This window comes from Polypterus senegalus, chromosome 8 (assembly GCF_016835505.1).
Source record: "Polypterus senegalus isolate Bchr_013 chromosome 8, ASM1683550v1, whole genome shotgun sequence".
Taxonomy (NCBI): Eukaryota; Metazoa; Chordata; class Cladistia; order Polypteriformes; family Polypteridae; genus Polypterus; species Polypterus senegalus.
The window spans coordinates 69520023-69547590 of record NC_053161.1 but is presented as its reverse complement, the minus strand read 5'-3'; the positions used below and the strand labels follow the sequence as shown (position 1 = coordinate 69547590).

General features: G+C 35.3%; 1 protein-coding gene across 4 annotated transcripts in view; it reads left to right on the top strand.

The window, feature by feature from the left end:
• Positions 1 to 27568, top strand: part of flncb (filamin C, gamma b (actin binding protein 280)) — a 149435-nt gene that overhangs the window by 75538 nt on the left and 46329 nt on the right. For 2 of the 4 annotated variants that reach the window (XM_039761213.1, XM_039761214.1), the window contains exons 5-24: positions 395 to 513; positions 625 to 702; positions 984 to 1146; positions 1334 to 1534; positions 2048 to 2173; positions 6254 to 6391; positions 7976 to 8102; positions 8599 to 8735; positions 10239 to 10432; positions 11057 to 11170; positions 11258 to 11401; positions 12358 to 12481; positions 12593 to 12753; positions 12842 to 12932; positions 13794 to 13963; positions 14474 to 14591; positions 15841 to 16103; positions 16376 to 16973; positions 18923 to 19096; positions 26995 to 27157. In XM_039761213.1, coding sequence (XP_039617147.1) covers positions 395 to 513; positions 625 to 702; positions 984 to 1146; positions 1334 to 1534; positions 2048 to 2173; positions 6254 to 6391; positions 7976 to 8102; positions 8599 to 8735; positions 10239 to 10432; positions 11057 to 11170; positions 11258 to 11401; positions 12358 to 12481; positions 12593 to 12753; positions 12842 to 12932; positions 13794 to 13963; positions 14474 to 14591; positions 15841 to 16103; positions 16376 to 16973; positions 18923 to 19096; positions 26995 to 27157 — 3403 coding nt within the window. The remainder of the gene's footprint in view (positions 1 to 394; positions 514 to 624; positions 703 to 983; positions 1147 to 1333; positions 1535 to 2047; positions 2174 to 6253; positions 6392 to 7975; positions 8103 to 8598; positions 8736 to 10238; positions 10433 to 11056; positions 11171 to 11257; positions 11402 to 12357; positions 12482 to 12592; positions 12754 to 12841; positions 12933 to 13793; positions 13964 to 14473; positions 14592 to 15840; positions 16104 to 16375; positions 16974 to 18922; positions 19097 to 26994; positions 27158 to 27568) is intronic. The other 2 variants (XM_039761215.1, XM_039761216.1) reach the window with 1 other exon arrangement.

The following is a 27568-nucleotide window of genomic DNA, read 5'->3' as shown; positions in this document are numbered from 1 at the left end:
ATGTTTTCATCTTAAGTAAACAGAGGATGCCTTAAGAGTTTAAAATGATGAAAGAGATAAATCTGCAAATCTTTCTCTGAAAAAACAAAGGCAGTGATTAAAACAGGTTAATTTGATTGAGAAGTAAGCAGAGAGGAAATAACTTAATGATAATAAAAAGTCAAGTGCTAAGTCATGTATATCATTAATTTCTTTCGGCATTGTGTCTGCTATCAAAACCCCATAAAATGTCAGTGCAGAAAGCTGGCATAAAGGCTAATAAAATGTACAGACTACTTTTCCATCACTCTTTTTCTTTGAAACTATAATTCAAACAGTATAAAGATTGTTATTGCTCTTGTTTGCTGGCCACTTGCCCCAATTTATCTGGCTATTTTTTTTTAATTTCTCACAGGTATTGAGCCCCATGGTAACATTGTACTGAAGCCCGCAGAATTCACTGTAGAGACCATTGAGGCAGGTCTGGGAGAAGTGCTAGTGTTTGTTGAAGACCCTGAAGGGCATACAGAAGAGGTATGTGAGCGTCATGTGTTTATTGTACATTAGTGGTGAAAATGTGGAATATTGAATTTATCTACCAAAACATTAATTTGTTTAACTTGCTTTTTTGTGTTACATTTAAAGGCCAGAGTTATTGCCAACAATGATAAAAACAGAACGTATTCAGTCACATATATCCCAAAAGTGGCAGGTCTTCACAAGGTAAGCTATGCTATGAAAAATGCTGGAAATAGTAGGGTACAATGTCTGAAATGCTAACCACTACCACAAAATACTACTTTCCATTGAAACTTTTATTTAAGTCTTTATTAAATCTTCATTGTGTACATAATGAAAACCTTCGCAAGGACAAAGATTAGCTAATTTTGCTGATGTAGGTGTCAATTGTTAGGATTTTCCTTTTACTAATAAAATATATATAAGCTGTTTTAAAAGAGGAGGAGTAAAAAAAGGGCTCATTTGACTACATTTTCTTCCTGCAGGTGACAGTGCTGTTTGCTGGCCAAAACATAGACAAAAGTCCCTTTATGGTCAATATTTCTATGGCTGTAGGAGATGCTAACAAAGTATCTGCTAGGGGACCTGGCCTGGAGCCTACAGGCAATGTTGCCAACAAACCAACTTACTTTGACATTTACACAGCAGGTACAGTACAATTTACCAAAATTCTTTAGTCTTGTATGATAGGTTAAGAATTTTGTACAGAGTTTAAATTTATAATAAAGTACTTTATAATCGTCTTCATAATTTATTCTACCCAGTAATGATGTTGTTAAGTTATTGTTTTTAGAAATCCTGAAATAACTGTATTTCTCCATGTTTGATTCTGAAGGAGCTGGAGCAGGAGATGTTGGTGTTGTTATCGTTGATCCCCAAGGCCGGCGTGATACCGTTGAGGTCATTCTTGAGGACAAAGGAGACAGCATTTTCCGTTGCACCTACCGACCTGTGATGGAAGGGCCGCATACCATCTATGTCACTTTTGCAGGAGCCCAGATCCCAAAAAGCCCATTTACTGTACAAATTTCAGAAGGTATCTCTGCCACTTTCCAATTATGCTTTTGAATATTTTTTTTTTAAAAGAGGCACTAAAGCTTCTTTGGAATAGGGAAGCTCATAACAGTAGTTTCTTCTCCATTTATAAGCTTCTTTCTTGAGTAAAAGTCTTTAAGTCTCAAATATTAGAATTTAATTTGAGGATGAACAGCATTACTTCTTTATATTTTACTTTTAAATTGTCCATATTAAAAAAAGGCCTGCTGTTACAATATCACTATTTTTATGAATTTTTTTTATTTTTTTGGGCTGTTGTTCATATCGAAAGAGTGCTATCACATATAAATGGATGTACCATAATATGAGAAAGAAATTACAGGCAACAGAATTGGAAAGATTGTGGAAAGTGGCCTTAGCTGTTCCAATGGTGGTGAACATCTATGTACAATCTGGTTTCTATATGGTCTTAACAGATAATGTGCAGAAGCATTTCCCTGTAGCTAAAAGAAGAAAAAGACATCTTGATTATAATGCCTGTCTGTTTTTCTAGCTCCCCAGTCTGGCCAACCAGCTGGTGCTCCAGCCATTCAGATTATACCTCAGTCTATCTGCACTCCACCAAGTGAAAAGCCAAAGAAAGTCCCGCCCCCAACTCCACCTAAACCGCATCGACCAAGTTAGTATGGGCTGCTGGCTTGCCTTGTTCCTGTGCAGTCTCATATGTTTGGACATCCGGGGCCATACAGCTTTGATGGCATGCGCTGAAGCTTCGCCTATCATAGGTCCATAAACAGCAGCTTTAGTGTACTTGAACTGCATTTGATTCTTGTCTCAAATCACAACAACAGTCATATAGCATTCATTTGTATTTTTAATCATGTGCTCACATGTGATGCATTTTTTTTCTTGACAGATTTTAAATGGTTCTATCCTTTTTTAGAATTTTGTCATTTACTTGCCTGTCACTAACTAGAAAAGCAACTAATTAATGGTGTAGAAATACATATATAAAAATTTACTGTTAATTTACTGTTAAGTCTCCTCCAATAATAAAACACAGTAAAATACATACAGTCTTTATTTTATATTGGGCCTATCATGAGTAGCCACCACCTCAAACCTCTTTACACATCCACTGCATTCTAATTTTAGAAAGATATTTGTTTTATCCAGTATGGCACAGTGGTTAGCAGTCTGATGATTGCAGCATCCTGGGTTTGAATACCTTGCCTGATTGTTGTCTGTGTGGAGTTTGTACATTCTCCCTGTGTCTGCATGTGTTGTATTCTGGGTACTTGGGGTTTTTTTTGCGCATCCCAAAGACATGTGTGTTAATCTCCAATTCTAAATTGGCCTAATTTTGAATAAGCATGCTTACATGAGTGGGCCCAGCGACTGACCAGCACCCAGTTCAAGTTTGATTCCTATCTTGTGCCCAGTCCTGCCCAGATAAGCGATAGAACCCATTACTCTGTATTTGAGGAAGCAGGTTCACAATACAATTACATAATTTATTCAATCTGATCACAAGCAGTAAACCAGCAATAAGTATAACCATTATAGCCTTTGAGGCTACAGATCAGCTCCTTAACCATCAGGCACTTTTCTCATTCATATGAAAATGACGTTATATTAAAAAAAATATACAGGTATATAACATCAAATTATACTTTCAAAAAGTAAAGATACAAAGGAAATTTACTTTTTGAAGTGTCAGACCTTCTTATTAACACTGTTTTGTGAAATTAAAAAAAAAATCAGAATATAGTCTTAAATGAAGAAACAATTTCAGATTTGTCTAAAGAACTTGTTCAATGAGTTTTACAAAATGGAATGACAAAGTGTGTACTGTGCAAAACATTTCTTAGGGTTCTTCTGAATTTTATTCTTTTAATGTTTTTATACGATAAACCAAATCATTTCATGTTTTAGTTTTACTGCGTTCAAAAATCAAAGAGAAAGACAAGCAAATATTACTCAAACATATGTACTACTTACTACCATATTAACTCTTGCATTGTTACAGTATACTTGTAATAAAGTAGGTCATCATTCAGTGATAATACATATCTTCACTAAAATTTTGATTCTCTTAACTTTTGTTTTATCTTGAATAAAAAGTGATTTTAATCTATCGCTTTATAAATGCAAATATACATATCAGCCAGTAAAGGTTTTTAAAATGAAAAGAAATATCATTTGAATAAGCATCAATCAATTAACTAGTCTTTGTACTGTATGTAAGTACTGTATTTGCATATATTTTTTTATTTTGAGTTTTACAATAATGAAGATATGCACAAAATAATTACTTTTTATTCAGGCAGATTTTTATGTTAAAAATACATGATAAAGTAACTGGAATTCAGCTCAGTTTTGTTTTTCTAACACGCTTTGAAAGACTTCTGCAGCTGCATGGTTACAGTTCAAAGATTCTTACAACTTTCTAGCTTAGCTTGTTATCTAAAGAATCGTCCTCGGTACCAAATGCAAATCCAAGCTGCAAATGTATTTTTTCTGCAGTTTGCATGTTGTTTTCAAGTTTGCATCAGTTTTTTTTTTTTTTTTTTACCATATTTGGATCTTTTCCACCATCCCATAGCATGTTGTTTAAAGCTAGTGATGTAAAATGTCCCTAGCAAGTGGGTGTAGTTTGAACAACATGGAAAGAATGCTGTTCTCTTCAGGATTTATTTCTGCTTTATGGCTTTTGCTGCCAGAATAAGTTTTGGTTAATTGTGTCACCATATGGAATAAGAAGGTTTGAGAAATGGATGGATTTATGTATAGCATATTTATATAATGCTATATTGTCAGGTATCATGCATTTTCATGATAAACAGTTTTGTTCTGACAATCTTAGTGTGAAAAAATCCAACCGCTGATATTCTCATTTCATCTCATTTACGTTGTGAAAGTTCCTGCGCAATCTAAGTTGGGCAGGAGATTCTCAGTGGTTACCCGGTCAACTGAGAAATATACCTCTTTTTCTGTCTTCACTCTACCTAGAAAAGCAAAATCTGATGAAGATAAGGCTAAGTGAACTTTTCATTCACAAATAATAGGAAAGATGCATTCCCTCAAGTCCCCAACTGTATAGAGTCTATACTTCTGTGGCACCTTATATTTTATCCATGAATATCATGGCTAAGGGAGGAGACAAAGTGTAGACTATACCTAGTTAATACAGATTGAATCAAATGGCACGCAAAAACCAACTCTGAGACCCTACTGTTGTAGCACCTGCAGGGAATGCAGTCATAACCCTTTTGCAAGTCAACAAACTATATGTGCCAGGTTAAAGTGCTGATTTGTCTTTGGTTTTGAGAAGAACCTTTTTATATTGCAGTATAAATTGCTAACATTAGGTACAAGGTAGAAGCTAACCTTGGTCCATAAAAAACATGGCATAGTCACTCATATCAGACCAATTTAGAGTTGGCATGTAACCTAACATGCATATCTTTGGGATGTGGCAAGAACTCTGAGTACCTGGTAGAACAATGCAGCCACCACAGGAAGCATACAAATACTCCACACAAACAGTGTTGTCCAATAAATATTGATAATTGTATTTCTCTATTTCATATGTGTGTAAAATTGAGCTCAAACGGTTTTGCAAACATAAAAAGCCACATAAATTATAAGTATACATAAGCTAATGTATTTTCTAACTTAATTAATTAAGTTCAGGGTTGCATATATACTGTATGTATATATATATATATATATATATATATATATATATATATGTATGTATACACTCACCTAAATGATTATTAGGAACACCTGTTCAGTTTCTCATTAATGCAGTTATCTAATCAACCAATCACATGGCAGTTGCTTCAATGCATTTAGGGGTGTTTTCTTGGCACACTTTAGGCCCCTTAGTGCCAATTGGTCATCATTTAAATGCCACGAGCTACCTGAGCATTGTTTCTGACCATGTCCATTCTTTCATGACCACCATGTACCCATCCTCTGATGGCTACTTCCAGCAGGATAATGCACCATGTCACAAAGCTCGAATCATTTCAAATTGGTTTCTTGAACATGACAATGAGTTCACTGTATTAAAATGGCCCACACAGTCACCATATCTCAACCCAGTAGAGCATCTTTGGGATGTGGTGGAACGGGAGCTTCGTGCCCTGGATGTGCATCCCACAAATCTCCATCAACTGCAAGATGCTATCCTATCAATATGGGCCAACATTTCTAAAGAATGCTTTCAGCACCTTGTTGAATCAATGCCACGTAGAATTAAGGCAGTTCTGAAGGCGAAAGGGGGTCAAACACCGTATTAGTATGGTGTTCCTAATAATCCTTTAGGTGAGTGTATATATATGTATATATGTGTGTGTGTGTATATATATATATATATATATATATATATATATATATAAATAAAATTCCTACAGCATATATGTTCATAAATCGATCCATCCATTTTTAAACCCACTTAGTCCATATTTAGGGATATCTATCTATCTATCTATCTCTGATTATTATAGATTCCTTTTTTCAATATTTTTGTTTTGTTATCTTCATTTGTAAAAAAAGTACTGCATGAAACACAACTACAGAATGAATCATTGCCTTGTTGTCCTGTACCATATTCTTGTTTGCCTTTTTTTTTCTTATTTCATTCTGTGAATTTTCTACCTTGATAAAATCTTATATCTGTTATGCCAAATAATTCCATTGCTTTATTATTTCTGTAGTTTCTTCATTTTTTCCCCACCTTTCTTTACAGCTTGTAATCCCAATGCTTGCCGTGCCACAGGACGTGGTCTACAACCAAAAGGGGTCAGAGTAAAAGAGGTTGCAGATTTCAAAGTATACACCAAAGGAGCTGGTAGTGGAGAGCTGAAAGTGCTAATAAAAGGGCCAAGTAAGTAGTCACCCTGCATTTCATCAATACATAGTGAGAGATATTAGTCAGATTAAGGTATAAATTGTTATATGTATTGTGACCTCCAGGGTGCATCATTGAGCCCCCAAACCCCAGACACAATTACACCAAGAGAATCCTGGGTACAAATAAATGTTTTATTATCCACAATACCTTTTGTTCCAGTATTCAAAGTCTAAACCACAATCACAAATGAACACAATATCTTCTTCCACTCCTATAGTTGAGTTTTGCCCTCTGCCTCCCAACTTTAACTCAACCGTGATTCCTTTTATGATAGACCCAGGAGTACTTCTGGAGCCAAGGCCTTATATAATGGAAGCACTTCCGGGTGATACAGAAGCCTCCCAAACTAGGGAGATGTATTCCCAACAACATACCCCTGGGAAAACCCAAGGATCATAACAGGGTAAACATTTGCAAGAAAAATACCAGGAAACCCTGCAAATGTCTAGACTGGGGTCAAACTAGAAGAACACTGTCCCATCTCGTACATGAGATTAAAATGTTCAGCATCTCCAGTCTACCCAAGTCCATTCGTTATTCTTTTATCGCAGCTGGGATAGGAATTAATAACCATCCTACTTCTCACATTGTCCTTCCATTACTGCCAGCTTGGCCAAACAAAGATAATAATAATAATAATAATAATAATAATAATAGATTTTATTTATATCGCGCTTTATATTTAACAATCTCAAAGTACTACAAAAGAAGAATAAAATTAACAAACAAAAAAAAAAAATCTATAGAAATAATTTAACAGAAAGCCTTTCTAAAAAGATAAGTTTTTAGGCTTCGTTTGAAGGCATCAATCGACTGTGGGGCTCTCAAGTAGTCGGGGAGGGAATTCCCTGTTGAGATGCCAGGCCATCTGCTGTGGCACTTACAGTATATAAAACAATTAAAAAGCACATTGTTGATGAATATTTTTCAAGACTATGCTGATACAGTATACTGCATATATACAAACTGCATAATATTAAACAATTTTTACTTTAATGTGTGCATTTTTTTTGTCTTTATCACTTAATAAAGTCATGGTTTCTAGGTATTTTAAGAAATAAAAGTAACATTGAAAAGGTTAATGTAAATATTCATTAAATTATTGAGTAATTATATAAATTAGATAAAGTGAATTTAAAGAATGAATGAATGAATATGCACTATTCTTAAAGAAATCGAAAAATCAAGATTTTCAGTGCATTCAGGGCAAATTCAAATATATTTTAATTCCTGAGACATCTGCACTGTTGTCCATGCTGAGAACACATCATTCTTGTGCTATTAGCATGACCAGCACAGCACAACGTTTGTGGATTAATATCCTTACTATTTGATAGTGACCACCTTAAGTAATGTGCTCAAAATCACATAGTGAATCATTAGCAACTTTTATATATCAAGTCAATAGGCAGTAAAGTAATGATAGACTACAAAAAGATGAGTGATTGCAAATAATTATTCAATTTAGGTCATTAACCGATAGCCTGAATTAACTGGAATCTTTTGTGATACATTTAATTTGTTTTTAAGTTAATATTTCTCATATGTTTGTAATAGGAGGTGCAGAGGAGCCAGTGAAAATCCGTGAGATGGCAGATGGAGTATTTGAATGTGAATATTACCCTGTAATTCCTGGAAAATACACAGTCACAATCACCTGGGGAGGATATGCCATCCCAAGAAGGTCTAATAAAGTTCTTGATTTAGTATTTACCCTTTTGTATGCAAATTAAGAATATTGTAACTGTAGAAAACATGTAATTTTATGTATTTTATCTATGGTGTATTGAGTAGAGGTGGCATAGTTGAGTTACCAATTTACATATGCGGCATCCTGGGTTTGAAACCCCCACCCTCTCATTGTCCATGTGAACTTTGCACATCTTGCTCATATCTGTGTGAGCTTTCCTTTTCCTCCACATCCTAAAGACGTGCAGATTGGGTTAATTGCCAACCGTAAATTGTCCCCTGAGTGAGTGTGTGTGTTAAGTGGGCCATTAACTGGTCTGGTACCTTGTCCACACTGTCTGTTGAAAGTGTTTTTTTTTCATTTGGAAACTCAGTCATTTAATAGAATATAGAAAGCATTTCTATAAAACTCCATATCAGTTAATATGTGTATTAGGTAAAACAGTACATTATTAAAGTAATATTACGTTTTAACTTTTTATCTGTTATAGTCCTTTTGAAGTTCATATAAGTCCTGAAGCAGGCGTTCAGAAGGTACGAGCCTGGGGTCCTGGCCTGGAGACTGGAATGGTTGGCAAATCCGCAGACTTTGTGGTGGAGGCCATTGGAACTGAAGTTGGAACTCTGGGTGAGAAAAAAAAATCTGTTAAGTGTGCAGCATCAAGCTATACATTTGAACCCTTACAGCAAATACAGATATGTACATTTTAGATATAGGATATTACAAAATATGTTTGGCTACAGTGCTCCAGTGAATAATGTCAAAAAGATTTATGCAAAAATTTATTTAAATACTGTTACATGCAGCAATTTTATCATTATTAATTTTCATTCTCTGTCACAACTGTCAATAGCCATGGCCTTAATAGCAGACTTGGGCTGTTATACAGAACTATCGTTCCAAGACCAGGCGCCAGGTGTTCTTTTTAATGTTCTGGAGTAGCCTTGCCTTGTGTAGCTGCTTACTCATGTTTCCTTTTTAAACTAAAGCTGTAGACCATACATTAATCATAAGATCATGAGCCATGGAACATTCAGAGCCTGCTGTACAGTATTAAAGCACCTTGCCAGAGACTGTGTTCTATTCCAGGTTGGCTCTGGTGCCATTATGTTTCTCTAGGTCAATGTGCATTCGTTCAGTTTCTAGTGAATCAAATTATGTTCTGATACAGATTTATACTACAGCTAATATTCATATAAAAATGTATTCTCTGCTTAATTATTACATTTGTATAAAAAAAACTGTAAAATAGAATGTAGACTTGATACTGTAGTGCTGTTTGGTTATCCACATGCTAACTAAAATATTGACCCAAAGAATCAGACACATCGATTTTTTGTGTTTATGAGAATTTCAACAGGTAAGCTATATGTTGTATTTCTAACAGTTCTTCATGAAAAGGCTAATAGAAATATTGGTTTTTGGTAAAGGTATGAGCAAATATAAGAAGACATAATACACATAACAGAAAAAAACCTTATGTAGTTTATGACCTTAAATATTACATAACATTGCAGAAAGTAAATGTAGAGTTTAATAACAATTAATATGAGGTATTAATTGCACTAACCAGACAACCAGTTTTAACAACATAAAGATTAGTTTCATTCAAGATAAAACTAGGTATTCTTTGGTCTAAGTGGAAATCACAGTTTCATTTTTCTGGAGAGCAATTTAAATTAAATAAATAATGTCTGTTTTCATTTTAGCAAATATTCTTGTGCCTAGACCTTTCAGTTTTGTGCTTAGATGATTCAGTTCTGTAGTTTATTCACAGGTAATGGCCTTCATTTACTTTCCCCGGTTATTAATCATATCTGATATGACCACATGCTTAAACAAGAAAAGACCTGATGAGCACAAGCCATTTAGCCCAACACAGTTGATTAATTCTTTAAGCTTTTTTCAAACATAGTGACTTGCGATTTGATGGTTTTTACAGTACTACTGTCTGCTGATAATAACATACATGCTGTCACAGCACAGCAAAGAATTGTCAGATACTCATTTTCATATGCATTAATAAGAGGATGCAGCATAAATTAATTGCTTTGATCACACTTCTTTGTCTCTTTTTAATTAAATCTTTTATGGCCTTGTTAAGATTGCTGTCTTACTTCCCTTTCATAGGCTTTTCCATTGAAGGCCCATCTCAAGCTAAAATTGAATGTGATGACAAAGGTGATGGCTCTTGTGATGTACGCTATTGGCCAACTGAACCTGGGGACTATGCTGTTCATGTCATCTGTGATGATGAAGATATCAAAGACAGTCCATTCATGGCTCACATATTACCTGCTGTCAATAATGTCTTCCCTGAGAAGGTATGCCATTAATATGTACATTTGTTTAGTATTGTTTAATTTCCTTTATGTTGTCATAATTATATCCTTGCAGATTCACCTTAGTGATTTGATATTGATGATTCGTTCAACAACCCTGTTATCTTACAGATCTTATGATCTTGTAATGTATATTTCCTTGTTATATTTTATAATTCTGTTTATTCTAGGACCTTCTAACATAAAAGTTTAAATGTCACGTTCCATGACACTTGTAGTGTATGTTGATAGACAGCGAATAGGTGGTTTAAGTATGCTGATGACAGAGAAAACACGATGGGTCAGTGGCCTGGTACATGCAGAGGCAATTGATAAACAGATCCAATGAAGGCTCTACACAACTGGAAAGGAAAGCTATAAGAAACTATCTTGTTTACTTCATAAGAGTAAAATATACAGAAATCACAAGTGTATCAAATACTTCCTAAGAACATCAGTTGTAGTTCTAATATGAAATGGTGGGACAGTTTGAGAATGCCAAGTCAGCATGCATTAAAGCTTGATGCCACATTTTCCTATCTGTTAAATGAACTGATAAGGGTTTAGCAACATTTGTATCATTTATATAATACATATATACAAATTTATATATGTATATTTTTTCAGGTTAAAGCTTTTGGTCCAGGACTGGAGCCGACAGGTTGCATCGTAAACAAACCAGCTGAATTTACTATTGATGCCCGTGGGGCAGGCAAAGCGGAACTTAAGATCTATGCACAGGTACTGTACTCAGACACTTTATTTAGTTTTATAATAAACCAAACAGAAATCTACCCAAATATTTACACAGTTCTGATTTTCATTCAGGATGCAGAAGGATTCCCTATCGACATCGAGATCAAGGATAATGGAGATAATACCTTCTTCTGTGTTTATGTGCCCACCAAGCCAATAAAGCACACTATCATCATTACCTGGGGTGGAGTGAACATTCCAAAAAGTCCATTCAGAGTAAGAGAAATTTCAATTTAAAAAGCATAGGTATGGAATGGATTATTCTTTATTGCTGCTCTTATTAGGACATGTAAAACAAGAACGTAACAAAATTGCATTTTCCAAGAATCACTCTTTGTGTCATCAAGTTTGATGTAAGAACAGTTTTATAAATAAGAAAAGATTATTCAGTCCATCAAACTTATGTGGATCAAACTTTTCTCATCAACTAGATAACTAAGTAGTTTTTTACAGATTCCCACAGCCTTTGATGTTTACCTTAATAGTACTTACTCTTAATCTAAACCATTGTCTTTAAGTAAATGAGACAAATTTATTTTGCTGGATTAACTTTATTGTTGCTGTTAAGAATTATGAGGATTAGAATTAACCAACTGCTCACATTAACACATTGACTGCCACAGTGACAATAGGTAAATCTGTTCCTGATTTAAAATTAGGCCGTGATATTTTAATATAATAAATAAATGATCTTTATTATTTAACAAAACTCATAATAAAAATGTATCTATCTATCTAGTTATAGTTGGCACATGGAACATAAAATACTCATAGTGAGCAGTCAACAGCTTTAAAGAGCTTCACCACCAAGAAGTGAAGGATATTGACGTGAATATACTATAACTGGCCCATAAACATGTTTAATTGTACACACTTCTCTCTTGCTGAGGAACATTTGGAAAAAGTTCTCTACAAATTTCCATTTCTTATTCACTATGCGACACACATATATATGTTAGCTGTGAGTGGGAACAGTAGAAAGAGCAGCAAGTTCATGGCAATGATGGCATGGAAACCAAAATCCCCCAGGACTAAGTCTCCCTGCAGGTACAGAACATAGTTAATGGCATCTCAAACTTTTTCAGCTAGCCTATGACTACTTGCTACATTTCAAGAAACATTTGAAAAAAATTGTATAGACATGGGGTTCTTTTTAAAATTTACTTTTGTAGGTCAACATTGGAGAAGGTAGCCACCCAGAAAATGTCAAAGTCTATGGCCCTGGTGTAGAAAAGACTGGTCTAAAAGCCAATGAACCCACATACTTCACAGTGGACTGCAGTGAAGCCGGACAAGGTTGTCAAGTTGAACATTTATGACAAACATAATTATGGTTTCCTCATACTATATTTAATGTAAGAGAGATTCAAACATTTATTTTAATTTTCCTGCTGGTTATGTTTTTAGGTGATGTAAGCATTGGAATTAAGTGTGCACCTGGAGTGGTGGGCCCTGCAGAGGCAGACATTGATTTTGACATTATCAAGAACGACAATGACACGTTCACTGTAAAATATACTCCACCTGGCGCAGGTCGTTATACCATCATGGTGCTCTTTGCAGATCAGGTAAAGTCGGGAAGGTCTGAGAAACCAAACCAACTTTGATGTTACACTCTTTATATGTAACTTACTGTTTTACTTTCTTTCAATTCAGGAAATTCCTCTCAGCCCCTTCCGTATAAAAGTTGATCCATCACATGACGCCAATAAGGTGAAAGCTGAAGGCCCAGGGCTTAGCAAAACCGGTATGAAATTATTATATTGTAAAAACATTTTCATATCATAAATGGAAAAAAATTGTATTAATGGTAAAAGACTTGGAGATTCTTTTCAGAGATTACCTTTCCAAGGTTTGTTTTGCACTTGTTCAGTTGTACTGTGATGCTATTGCTTAGCTTTTACGGTTCCAGCAGGCAGGATAAGTGACTTGCTCAGTTTCCCATATTGGGCCTTCTCCGAAGTAAGGACAGTCATTGTCATTTTCTAACCTGCTTAATCCAAATTAGGGTCGCGGTTGGATGCTGGAGCTTATCCCAGCTGGCATAGGGCACAGGAACAAACTTTGGGCAGGGCATCAGTCCATCACAGGGTAAACACACACTGCAGCCAATTTAGCATTGCCAATTCATGAGATTTTCCAATGTAATAGTCCATAGGACTCACTAGTTCAAACTTCCACAGCAGAATTTTATTTATTAAAGTTGTGCATTGGACTCTCTTTATTAGATATGGTACACTATTAAGTAAGTCAGTTACAATAAAGGAGAGTTTCTCGGAGTAATATAGCATAACATGGTGCTACAGCATACCTAAATATGCACATGCTGTGGTTTTCTTGTTTAAGCACCAAATTAACTATGTGATCCAAGCAAAGTTATATAGCTTTCCCAGACCATTTCAATGATGATCAAATGTGCCTTGAGATAAAATATATAATGAAAAATGCTTTACAAATATTGATTATTTTAGGAAATACTGGAACACACAATAGAAAGCATACCAGTATTCCTACTAACGTGCAAAATTTAAGGGCTTATCACCTGCATTCTGCATATTGCTGGGTTAGGTGAAATGGTAAAACTGACAAATGTCCATATTTTTTGTAGGTGTGGAGGTTGGCAAACCAACTCATTTTACTGTCTTCACTAAGGGTGCCGGTAAGGCCAAACTGGATGTCCATTTTGCTGCATCTGCAAAAGGAGAAGCAGTCAAGGACTTTGAGATTATTGACAACCATGACTACTCTTACACTGTCAGGTATACAGCGGTGCAGCAGGTAGGATCATTACTCATAACTCAGAGGCATAGCTATGAAAGTGTGTGCATGTTTGTAAATGAATGAAAGAAGAAGTGGTTTGTTTTGGGTTTTTTTTAACAATGCTTTTATGTCCTTCTCATTCATAGCTTAGAGTAATCAGTAAGTTTCTAATTTGCAATGGACATTTGTATAACTCCTTTACTTAACCCTGGTGTAATTCAGTTTTCAGTAAAATAAAGAATTAAATTCCCTCAGTTTACAAAGAAATAAATACTAGACCAGAGATGGCTAAATTATGTATGTGTTTAGTGCCCATTGTAGTAATGAAGTGCACAACTAATGTGCAGTAATTTGTTAAGGTATTCAACACAGTGAAGCAAAAAATTAAACTGATCTTTCATTTGATCATTAGTAGAATCATAACAACATTTTTGTTTTAGAGCATTGCTGTCTTTATACCATAGTTTAAATTATTGCTTCAATATAAGTCGTTCAACAGTTTTCTTGAATGTTGTATTTTTTACAAAGGGCAACATGACTATCTCAGTTACATATGGTGGAGATCCAGTTCCCAAAAGTCCATTTAACATCACTGTGGCCCCAGCTCTTGATCTCAATAAAGTCAAAGTTCAAGGACTTAATAACAGTAAGTTTGCTTCCTGTTCAACTTTGCAGTTATTTTCTTTACCTTAAATTTCCCAGTAATTTATATTAAGGCTTGCTTTTTTTCTTATCTATGGTTGTTTATGAGCTTTCAAAGAACTAGGCTTTAAATTTTAATGTGTTTTGTATTTCATCCAAGCTGTAAAAAATAAGTCACTTAATAGTCAATCCTGAAAAACACTTGAGGATTGAAGAATCATAACAATTTAATGCTTGTTTCTTACACTTAGGATGTATTAGGATTTTGTGTTCAAAGTATTTCATGATCAATACTAAAATATTACTTTGTACAAACCCAAGTTTTACAGCATATTTTCGTAATATGTGAAAAAATATACAGTATTCTAGTATTATGGAAGAAACTTACAGTATATTGTTTAATCAGCTGTGCAAAAGAGAAGTGTTATAGTGTAGTGTAGTGTTATATACTGTACAGTATGTGTTGGCAATACTCATTGTGGTTAGCTAATGTACTTCTCATATGAAAATACTGCAGGTTTTTGACTTTTTTTTTTAAACACATGCGGAAATGGAATTTTTCACCAATTATCTTAACGCAGACATGTATGAAAGTTCTGCACATGGCCCGCTACAGCACTGGAACATCATGCCCATAAAAAACATCATTGGAAGCGAGAAAAAAAAACGTTTGATTAAGCAAATTTCCAGAAAAATATTCAGTGAGCAAGTTCACTGGTGAATACAGCATTTTCATTGACATGAAACACGTACAGTAGGTACATTTCTCCAAACAACTCTTAAAAGTGAACTATAGCTTCCGTATTTAATTATTCTGAAGATTAAAAACACAATTTCTAGTCTGACTTAGTAATAAACCTAAAAAAACATTAGTGAAGCTTCAAAGTTTAATTTAATAAATTAATCCATCCATCCATTTTTTTCACAATTCCACCAGCAGCAGGTGTGAAAGAGTGCACCAGTAGTGGCACAATCTCATTATACTGGGACACATTTGAACACTAGCCAACCTGATTGGCTGTCTTTTTCATACTGAAGGTGGAAAACACAAGTGTTTTGGTGGTGTATGGGGACACAAGGACAACATACAAACTCCACACTGAAATCACCCAAGCTTTAAAATGATCCAGTGTACAAGCATTATGAGACTGTAACAATATATTGCTCACATTTAGTACATTTTCTTTTAAAAAAATGAAAAGTGTTTTTTTTTTGTTATTAAGCTTTTTTTTTCCCACATTGTGTTTTTATAGAGGTGGATGTTGGAAAAGACCAGGAGTTTACCATTAATACACGTGGGGCTGGTGGCCAAGGTAAAGTAGATGTGAAGATCACTTCTCCATCACGTCGGCCTATTCCATGCAAGGTTGAGAAAGAAACAGCAAAGGATTTGCACACTGTGAAATACATGCCTCCAGAAGAAGGCCCCTACAAAGTGGATGTCAGCTATGATGGGAATCCTGTTCCAGGAAGTCCATTCACCGTAGAAGGGGTCATGCCTCCTGATCCTTCCAAGGTAAAAATATTACGAAAGACTAATTTCCTGCTTTTTTGTATGAGTCCAACATTTTAAAATTAAGTTGTTGGGAAAAGGATAACTTAGCCAATTGTGATTCTGTATGTAGTGTCAATGACAATTTTTTAACTTGTGTATGATTGAGTTTGAAGTAAATGTGTTCATTATTTCATTCTAAACAATGTATACAGTAATCCAAATAGAAATGTTATGTTCTAAGTTTTCCACATGCATATAGTTCATACTGTATAAGTGAATGTTTCTTTTTCAAGGTACGAGCATATGGCCCAGGCCTAAAAGGTGGACTCGTTGGAAAGCCTGCTCCCTTTGCCATTGATACTAAAGGTGCTGGTACAGGTGGACTTGGACTTACTGTGGAGGGGCCTTGTGAGGCCAAAATTGAATGTCAGGACAATGGCGATGGTTCCTGCTCTGTTTCCTATCTACCTACAGAGCCTGGAGAATATTCTATAAACATCCTGTTTGCAGAGTCTCACATCCCAGGCTCACCTTTCAAAGCCATAATAAAGCCAGTGTTCGACCCTAGCAAAGTCACAGCCAGTGGACCAGGGTTGGAGAGAGGAAAAGTTAATGAGGCTGGCTCCTTCACAGTGGACTGTTCTAAAGCTGGTGAGGCAGAACTGACCATTGAAATCATCTCAGATTCTGGTGTGAAGGCTGAAGTGCATATCCAAAATAACAGCGATGGCACCTATTCTATTACCTACATACCCCCTTTCCATGGCATGTACACAATCACAATCAAGTATGGGGGACATGCAGTTCCTAAATTTCCCGCACATGTCCAGGTGGATCCTGCAGTCGATACCAGTGGAATTAAAGTATATGGACCAGGAGTGGAGCCACGGGGTAAGAAATCAGATTATTATGACTTCAGCATGTTGGAACAAGGACTACTTGTAGTAATAAAAGTTATGTGGGTACAAACTAATAAATGTCTGTCAGGTAGCAGCTGTTGTTTAATATATTAATATTATTACATTTCATAATTCATAATTCAGGGGATCAATGAAAAATAATGCCTTAATCTTAGGCATGTGGTAGATTGTAACATTTTTGCTAACACCCTGAATGAAAAATGGAAATATGTGCCAAACATTTTACTTAAAAGGCGTTCCTGGATTATTTAACTTTTAAAATAATCTATTGAATTTAAATTAACCTGCAATGAAAACAAATTTAAAAGCAAAGTTATCTGCCAGAAAATTTATGGGGATAATTTTTATTGATAACAGACTGGGTTATTCATACATATTTAGCTGAGCATTCGGACCACAGTCGACTCAGAAGAATACACTGAAAAAATCAAAACTTTGAAACTACAGTTTGAAAGGGCTTGTCACCACAAGAACTAGTTTAAGATAATATAATAAGTGCTTGGCCACATACTTCCTCGACAACTATAGTAGTTAAAAAGTTGAATTTCATCATCCTACTACATCTATCTTACAGTCCAGATTTGGCACCATTTACCTCCTCATTTTTACAAAAATGCAGGAGAACCTTTGTGAACTTTCTGTAGTCCTCTCGTGAAGAACTTGAGAAGATGGTCAAAGAATAAAAGAATTGAGGTCTTCCCGGATGGCTTTAAAGCTTGTTCATTGTTAGTGAAAGTGTTTAGTGGTGTGTAATGATTATGCATTATAGTAAACACAGAGAATAAACTACCAAACTACAAAAATGATACATTTCATTCATCAGAATATTTCTTTTCAGTCACAAGTAATTGAGATGAAGGCATTACTTTTTACTTAAGCTTCATAACTAAATGCTTCTTGAAATCTTCAGAAGTAGAAGTGCAAGTAGAAGTAACAATATTTGTTTAATAGTTCTTCTCTTTCTTGTTTTACGTTTATAATTTGTTATGGTTTAGTATTTCATTGGAAGTTAATAAGATTTAACACATTATAATTATAACATTCATTCCTAGAAATAAGATTTTGGCATGTGGGAGTGGCTCCATTAATCATGTTCTCTAGGGATGTGAGCTATTAATACGTTATCTTTGATAAATCGGTCTAAGGAGAGGGGAGAGAGAATATAAAGAATAGTCCATTAAGGGTCCTTATGATAGTCTCATATAAGCAGAAGAGAACCTCACCTGGAAAAGGGACTCAATGGAGTGTGTAGTTCCCTGGCAAGTACTGGTTAGTTGGTTGACCCATGTTGCTCAGTTGGACTCAGTCCAAAAGAGCCATGCAGAGCTGCCGTATGAGCTCACCACCCCAAATATGAATGATTAGGCTAACATGCAAGTCCAGCTGTGCAACAGACAAGAGTTTTAAAGATCAGGCATATTAGAGGCAATGACAGCTTGGAAATGCGTTGGTGAGGAAAGATTAGCATCTAAATAAGTGGAGTGGAAATGATGATGGTGACAATAATGAATAATGACATGGTTACATATTACTTGTTAGTGAATATTAAAGGTACTGCCCTGGGTTTCAACCAACTCTGTTTGCAATCTCTTCCTAACTGCAAAGTGAGTCTGTAATAACATGTATGATATTCATCTCCAGAGTGCATAGACAGAGTGGTAGGTCTTCTGATCACCCTTAGCTCATGCCTGTGGGGATAGTGACATCATCTTGTGTCTTTGTATCAAAATGACACTGAGCCCTTTTACAAATCTGTATGTGAGATTTTGGCTTCTTTTATTACAAAAGTTATTAAAGGATATGTAGAGTTTGAAGAATAATATTCCAGCTTCCCATTCATTTCCAGTTTTATTCAGTATTATTACATTGTGAAGAAAAAAAAAATTCTAATATATTATATCCTACATTATGACATTGCAGGAGTTCTTCGAGAAGTTACCACAGAATTCACAGTTGATGCTCGAACACTGACAAAAACGGGAGGCAACCATGTGAAAGCAAGAATTGTTAATCCATCAGGTGCCAAAACAGAAGCCTACATCCAGGACAAAGGAGATGGAACATACCGAGTAGAATATACTGCTTTTGAGGATGGTAAGAGTCAACAATTATATATATAAAAAAACAGAGAACAACTGCTCTGTGGAAATGAGATTGGTATATAAATATGGATACAGCATATAAAATATTAAATTAGTGTAAGGAATACCTTTTGTAAATTATTTTTTAAATTTTCGTCTCAATATTTTTTTTCAAACAGCTACATTGTTAGCTATTCTTTCTGTGTACTTCTTTCTGACAATTTTATCATTTGAACTCAGCCAATCAGTTTCATTTACTGTATATTTACCCACATATAATGAAATATTCAAATTTCAGTAAACACCTTTATTTGGCATTTCTTATCCTCAGAAAATACATTGTGTATGAATTATCTGTCAATCTAATTAATAAAATATAATTACCTATTTAGGAAATTTCATTTGGAGTTGCCAAACTGCAGAATTTAAAGAGTTCAAGTTGTCAAAGAGGGTATTTTTACAAGGGTGATATTTAAACAAAATGTTTGATACAATATAAAGTTACCATCACATGATGATCCAAATTTTTGGCTCCAAACAGCCAGACGCTGCTATGTCAGCAATGCATGCCTACTGCTGCCTCATATAATAAAAGCAACAAAAAGCCCAAATATCTGGAAACTGCACAACTTAAATGCCTGCCCATTTAAGAAATGTGCTTGTGCTTTTTTTGATGTGCTGACATTTTGGCTTTAGGTCTTTTAGCAAAAGGCTAACACCTGGTCTCCGTCATTTATCCATGACAGTGACCAATAAAGAAAGGACTTATCTAGAAACAAGAGCAGGGTGGCTTAACTATGACCCCATTTTAAACATTGAGCCTGCTCCAGAGTGACCATTAATGACAATTTTCTTTTATTTTTATTTCATTTGGGCTCTATTCCATAATATATTTAGATTACATGTTTTAAATCTCTCAATTTCTCAAATAAATTATATCAAAAAGAAATTGTTTCTATGCAAATATACATGTTTGGACTAGTAGCATGGTAACTTTTTCCATAAGGAGCTTATTAAAAATGTTGCACTGAATAGTTAAAATACAAGGTCTAATGAAATGAGTTAACTTTATGAAGAGCACAGTTTCTGTACTGTCTCTTTGCTGTAATCTTGTCATTAATTATTAAAGACACACTTATAAAGAGATGTTATTTCTTAATTTGTGCCGTTTTGATTTGCATTATTCCCCACAGTTGGGAGGCACAGCATATAAGCAGCTGTCAGGGTCCCAACAGCTGCACAGCCAAGCTTAGCCTGGCATCAGCTGTGAATATGCTTTGATATTAATTGTGGTTTTCATTGACATAGAAGAAATTGGGTCAGTGCAAATAGTAATTCATTTCACTTGTGGGGTATTACAAAATGCATTTTAGTTAACTGACATTGTTTTCCAGAGTGACATAAAAAAAATCACTTACAAATGTGTTTCCACAGCTGCAGCTCTGGCTTTTTAAACATCTTGCTGAGTATGCTGAGAGCACTTAATCTACAGCCTTCGTGGTTTTTACTGCAGCATTTTTAGACACTTGCTTGCAAAGATCTTAAATGCTGACATTTTCTTCCAGCCTAGAACCAGATTTATCCAGGAATCACTTGTTTAGTTTCAATTACCTTTCTTTCCCCTAAAATTTCCAGAAGCCACCTGTGAAACTTCCTGGCTTCCTTCATATACAGCTTAGCAATGCTTTCCACAATGGTACAATGAATTTGTGATTACACATAAGGTTAACCTGATCCTCATGCCATTTTTATTCACTTAGATTACTTTAATATCACTAGTGCACTCACTAGTGGACTGTGGCAAGCCAAATTGATACTTGGACATTTTCTTAAGTGGCTTTGAAGACATCTTGAAATATTAATAAGATATCTGTAAATCATTTACAGATATCTTTAAAAAATATATCTGCAAATCAAAATAATAAGATTTTAAGAACTGTACAAATATCTTGAAATCATTTGCTGATACTGTAAAGAAGTCTGTAAATGATAAATTAGTTTAGCAGCTTTTTATTCCTGTTTGTCAGTGAAAGGCATGTTATAATCTACAGGAATTTAACACTATCTCTCTGTTATAATAAAAAAACCTGGGACAAGACAAGACTTTTCAGTCTGGCATGAGACATGACTTTTTCAGAGAGATTCTTTCATATCCCGTGAGACGAGACTTTGTGCCAAGGGATTTAACCACACCCAGGGCCGAAAATAAAAGACAAGGAGTAGATGACAAAGTAGAACATTGTAAAGAATTCAAAAGGTTGGTGCAATACACATGCAGAGGAGGTTAGAGATAATGAAAGTACTAAAATTTGAAAATCTCAAAAAAATGATAGTAAAGATCACATTAGCGCAAACAAACAGAAATTATTACTCGGTGAAATAACAGAACAGCAAGAAGAGATTGAATATATTGTTGGATTTAAACTTTGAGTCAGAGACTTTTATATCATCTAATTCGTGTTGCCATCAGAGAAAAGTAGTGCTTCTTCTCAATGAAGAGGCTTATTCGCGAGAATTAAAAGATCTGTTGTTTGGTGAAAGTGAAATTTACATAAGCAAGTGGCACAAATGTGAAGTGGCCGGCGCATAGCGCAGGCCGGGGGCATTGACTATGGACAAGGCCCCCTGGTCCTAAAATAATTTACAAAGTCACCTCAGCACACTTAAAATTGCTGCCTTTCTTAAAACACACAGAAAATAAAAAGTGCATACTGAAAGGATACACATAAAAAACAGCGCTTTATACAAGGGTAGAGCTGCTATTTACATGACATGAGCAGCATGGTGTGTGGGATTAAAATAAACCTGAATTTGATGCAACAGATCAATCACATGCTTTATACAGACAATGCAGCACTGGGTGAAAGGCAGGAAACAGCCATGGGGGAAACACTGACACAAACACACAGCCAATAAACCTAACATTCATGCCTTTGAGAAAAGTAGGAGGAAGACTGGAAAACCCACATAGCCAGGGAGAGACTGAATAAACCCCACAATGCTAACTACCAGGACCCAAGATGATGAATCCATTGAGCTGTTCTGCTATCTATGTCATCACCCATGATTTAAAGAATATTTTTAGAGATATCTTTAAATGATTCAGCCTAATTTTAAGACATTTAAAAGTATCTCTGACTAATAATTTCACTTGACATAGTGCACTGGAACACATATGCTGTGGGTTCTGGAAAAGCAACATAACATTATTACAATGTAGAATTTAGACTTAAAGGACAACATTGTATGAATGTAGCAGACAAGAGAAAAATATAAAATTAAAACGTTTTTATTTGTGTCATATATATTGTAATATATTTGATATTACATTTACGTACATGTTCATCTAAATAAAACAATTTGCCTAAAGAATGATCCTTTTCAGATGACAAGGGATAGTTTGGACTTTTCAATTCAATTTTCAGTTTATTTTTGTATACAGTGATCCCTCGCTATATCGCGCTTCGACTTTTGCGGCTTCACTCCATCGTGGATTTTAAGTGTAAGCATATCTAAATATATATCACGGATTTTTCGCTGGTTCGCGGATTTCTGCGGACAATGGGTCTTTTAATTTATGGTACATGCTTCCTCAGTTTGTTTGCCTAGTTGATTTCATACAAGGGACGCTATTGGCAAATGGCTGAGAGGCTACCCAATTAGAGCACGTATTAAATAAAACTCCTCAATGATATACAATATGCTTCCCGCATGGTGCTTCGCACACTTCAAAGCTCTAACAACCTTTATTGATTTTTGATTGTTTGCTTTTCTGTGCCTCTCTCACTCTCTCTGACATTCTCTGCTCCTGACGGAGGGGGTGTGAGCAGAGGGGCTGTTTGCACAGAGGCTGTTTGCTTAGAAGATGCGGATGCTCCTGTAAAAAATGCTGAAAGACTACTTCAAATTGATCCCTTCATTGCGACCGCTTTATCGCGGGTGCTTCGTATACTTAAACGCCCAACAGCCCTATTGATTTTTGATTGTTTACTTTTCTCTCTCTCTCTGACATTCTCTGCTCCTGACGGCACTCCTTTGAAGAAGAAGATATGTTTGCATTCTTTTAATTGTGAGAAAGAACTGTCATCTCTGTCTTGTCATGGAGCACAGTTTAAACTTTTGACTAAAGGGTGTTATTTCATGTCTAGATGGCTCTAATAATGTTAAAAAACATCGTAAACAGGTTTTCTATGCTCTAACTGCGAAAATATTAGATTTATAAATAAAGAATACTACTTCGTGGAAATTAATTTATCTGTCTGCAGCGGATTAACCACTATAAACGAGAGTTTACTGTATAACTGTGCGGAGAATATTTATAAACAGTGTGGGAGAGTTTCTAAGGGCTTGAAATATATAAAAATAACCACACAAACATATGGTTTCTACTTCGCGGATTTTCACCTATCGCGGGGGGTTCTGGAACGCAACCCCCATGATCGAGGAGGGATTACTGTAGTACTATTCACTGAGTGTAGTCTCAGAGCTCAGTAACAAGTTTCCAGGCAAAATACAATTACAAATTTAATAAATTACAAATTACAAAGCACACATACATAAAGATAAAGATTAATTAAACACATCGTTTAAGCAAACCTGTTTCTAATTGAAAGATGTGCAATGATCCTAACAATATATGCCCTGTAATATTATTGTTGAAATAAGGCCTGTTTACAATGGTGGAGTGGAAAACAAAAAGTCTACTCAGCATCATTGCTTTAGGGTCTATGGTCAGCCTTAATAGACAAGACAAAAAAGTCAGACATAGTCACAGTCCTGGGGCCTCATGTATAAACGGTGCGTACGCACAGAAATGTTGCGTAAGAACTTTTCCACGTTCAAATCGCGATGTATAAAACCTACACTTGGCGTAAAGCCACGCACTTTTCCACGGTACCTCATGCCTTGTCGTACGCAAGTTCTCCGCTCGGTTTTGCAAACTGGCGGCACCCAGCGTCAAAGCAATGCTACTGTTCCTGTGTGATTACTCATTATTTTCATGACGCGGCTTTATAAATACACAGAAACTAACCGCATATTGTTTATTAGTGTAATGCATCTGATTGTAATTAACTCTGTAACAATATAATGGTCCAGGGAACAGCCATAGTATTCCAAATACCATAACTGCTCTCACTTCTTCTTCTTCTTCTTCTTCTTCTTCTTTCAGCTCCTCCCGTTAGGAGTTGCCACAGCAGATCATCTTTTTCCATATTTCTTTCACTGCACCACTCGGAGTATTTATATCACTGTATCTGAGTGTGAATCACAGCAGCAGCTGATCGGAAAGAGAATTATCGGTATACAGCTTTAAGGACACGCTGTCTCAGCCACTGCAAAACGTTTTAAAGCCTTTCCTGTACAGACCTCGCGGTTCAGAAACAGTTTAATCCCAAGAACTTTAAATTCACTCAATCAATTGCTCCTTGTAGAACGGTTTGTACTTATAAGTACAATCACCCCACTGTAAACTTGCACTACAGTTATAATATCTCACAACCTGAGCCACGTTATAATGCGTATTTACATATGATGACGAAATCATTTTTAAGGTGAAATGCAGCAAAATATGTTTGTTAAATTATACACATAAAACTTTAACTTCATTTAAATAATCTATATTCTTCACTGGGAGTGTCGTGAAGGATAGAATAATTAAACATGTACTACGAAGATATTTCAATGTTCTTTAAACGTTTTGAAGAATTGGCGCTAAGCTTACAGATGGCTTAACGTCTATTACAGAGCTGATTGTATGGCGATCGGTTACTTGGGGAAAGAAAAGCAAGGACTCTTGGGCGGCCACGCCAAAATATATTGAATATAAAACAGAAAGAGAAAATAACAACACAGCTAAAAACGCAGCGACAAATTTCGACAATAAATTATTTCATCGAAGTGAAACCCATGTTTAATAACGTGCTTTAACTCCTATCATCATGAAAATTACATCACATATACATCTCAGTATTTTAGTTATTCAGAGAGCTGTAATATCACGAATGTAATTGATTCTGTGTCCAGTTGGAGGAAGAGAGCCAGTTTAAGAAGCAAGTAGTGATTCACACACATAGAGCACATACGAGTAGAAGATCAAATACAAAACAAAGCATTTAACGTGCTACTTTAATTACGATGTGATTTGAGAAACTTGTTAATTAAACGATTTTAAGATGAAGTTTATAATGTTCTACTAAATGACAAAATAAACTACGTGATTAAAGTGGAAATGTCGAGATTGAAGTTGACATTTCGTGCTTTTTCCCCACAGTGTGCCTTTTTTCTCTGTACCCTAATAAACTTTCATATGACACTCAGACAGTGGGCTTACAACTCTTCTTTTCACGGCAACTTTGATATGTGACTTCTTTTTATTTCCGGCACTGTGCGATTTTGTGAATGTGAGCTTTCAAGTTTCTCCAACACGCTATGTCACTCGATCAACTTCATTTTGTTGATTATACCACGGTTTATTTGAACAAATAGTATGTTTTTCCTTTGCCTCCACTTGGTATTCGCTGAAATTCTTATATTTTCCCCGTGCTTTTCCCATTGTCTTTTCACAGAAGGCTGCGCTTAAGGGCGATTTATATTGATTTGCATATTCAAATAGGCGTAATTCTGGGAAGATTTGGGGCGTTACATAATGCGCGTGCATGAGCGTTAGTTTTCACGCTGATCGGGATTTATGTAACGGAAGAACGTGGAAGTTGGAGTACGCACAGATTCCTGCATCTGGATTTTTCTGTGCGTAAGCACATTTCAGCTTTTGTGCTTACGCCATGTTATAGTGCGAGTTCTACGCACGGCGTTATACATGAGGCCCCTGGAGACCAAGACCATCTGGCTGCCCACCTCCTCCTCGATATTTTACAATATTATAGAAGTTCCAACTTAGCAGTCTAATAAGATGACTGAGTGTTTCCATCCGTTGCTTCCAAGGCTCCCAGTATCTCTGGTGACTTTCCCAGGCAGTAAAACAGCTTGGTGTAGGAGCAGTGGCACTATGTGCCACAGCAGTATACAGAGAAGAGAAACACAATCAAGAAGAGTTAGTAATGGTCTGTCACTATTATAGTACTTATATTTTTTTGTATAAATATCTAACAAACAAGCAATAAGCATGGTTAATGAGCATCTCTAATCAGTGAACGCTAGACTAAACTAATGGGTCCTCAGCTGAAAAGCTGAGACTGAAAGGGGCATCTCTTATATAAGCAGGCAGATTGCTCCATAGCTTCAGAGAAATATAAGTAAAAGCTTGACCTCTGACTATCATTTTATTAACTGTATAAATATGCAGACAAATTACATGTTGTTGCTCTGCTTATTTTTCAACGTTCTGTTTTGTGTTTATGTTGTGTTTTTATTTTTTTCGTAATATCTTTGCAATTATTTGTATAGCACATTCGTCTTAAAAGTTTACGCTTAGTAAAAGCACATAATATAATTTTATCATTAATATGAATAAAATTAATTTATAAAAAATAATGTGGTGTCACATTCTAGTTTAATAGGAGAGTATATTTAACATATTAATTCATTGATCTGTTGTACATCATGTAATATTGTACAACTGGACCTGCAATGTATATACATTTGTACTTACATTAATATAATTATAATTGTAATATGGGAGAAAAATGTGTTTAGGAATATTTAAGTATTTTCCTTTCAAATAATTAACATACTCCTACAGTTCAAAAAGGAAAATACAACATTTAGATTCCATGAATGCCACATCATATAAGAATTAAATATGATTGCTAAGTTTTGTATGTATTAATTAGCGAAATGGCTTATATCTGCTTTGAAACGCATTTCACATGTTTAATAAAACAATAAAATGTTAAGTAATAATTTAATGCAGACTTTGCCATTGCAAATAGACTTGTTAACATTCAATTGCAGGTATTCATCTTATTGAAGTACTATATGATGATGTGACAGTTCCCAAGAGTCCTTTCCGAGTAGGCGTCACTGAGGGCTGTGACCCCACACGTGTCAGAGCTTATGGACCTGGGCTAGAAGGAGGACTGGTCAATAAGTCCAATCGCTTCACTGTTGAAACAAGGTAAGCAGCCTCCTGTTTAAAATGCATCCCTGTAACTAAGTATTACATAGCAAGTAATTGTATAGTGCAACATATTAAAATATAAGCCATATAAAGAAACCTTGTATATCATATTTCTGTAGAACACTATTCAATGACAGTGATTGACACTATGACAATGTGTATAAAATAATGAATTCTTGTCAAAAGTGTGTTTAATAATAAATGCAGTCAGAAAAAATTGAGAACATAATAATAGCTATACACTGATTACTACGAGGGGGGAGTCAAGCTAAAGTTAGATAATGGGATTTATTAGAAAATGGAATGAACCTTAACACAATTGATAGTGTCATTTCTCAATGTAGTCTTCACCCTTCTCAATGCACTTGCCCCACCTACTTTCCAGCAGAATAAAACATTTTGTTTTGC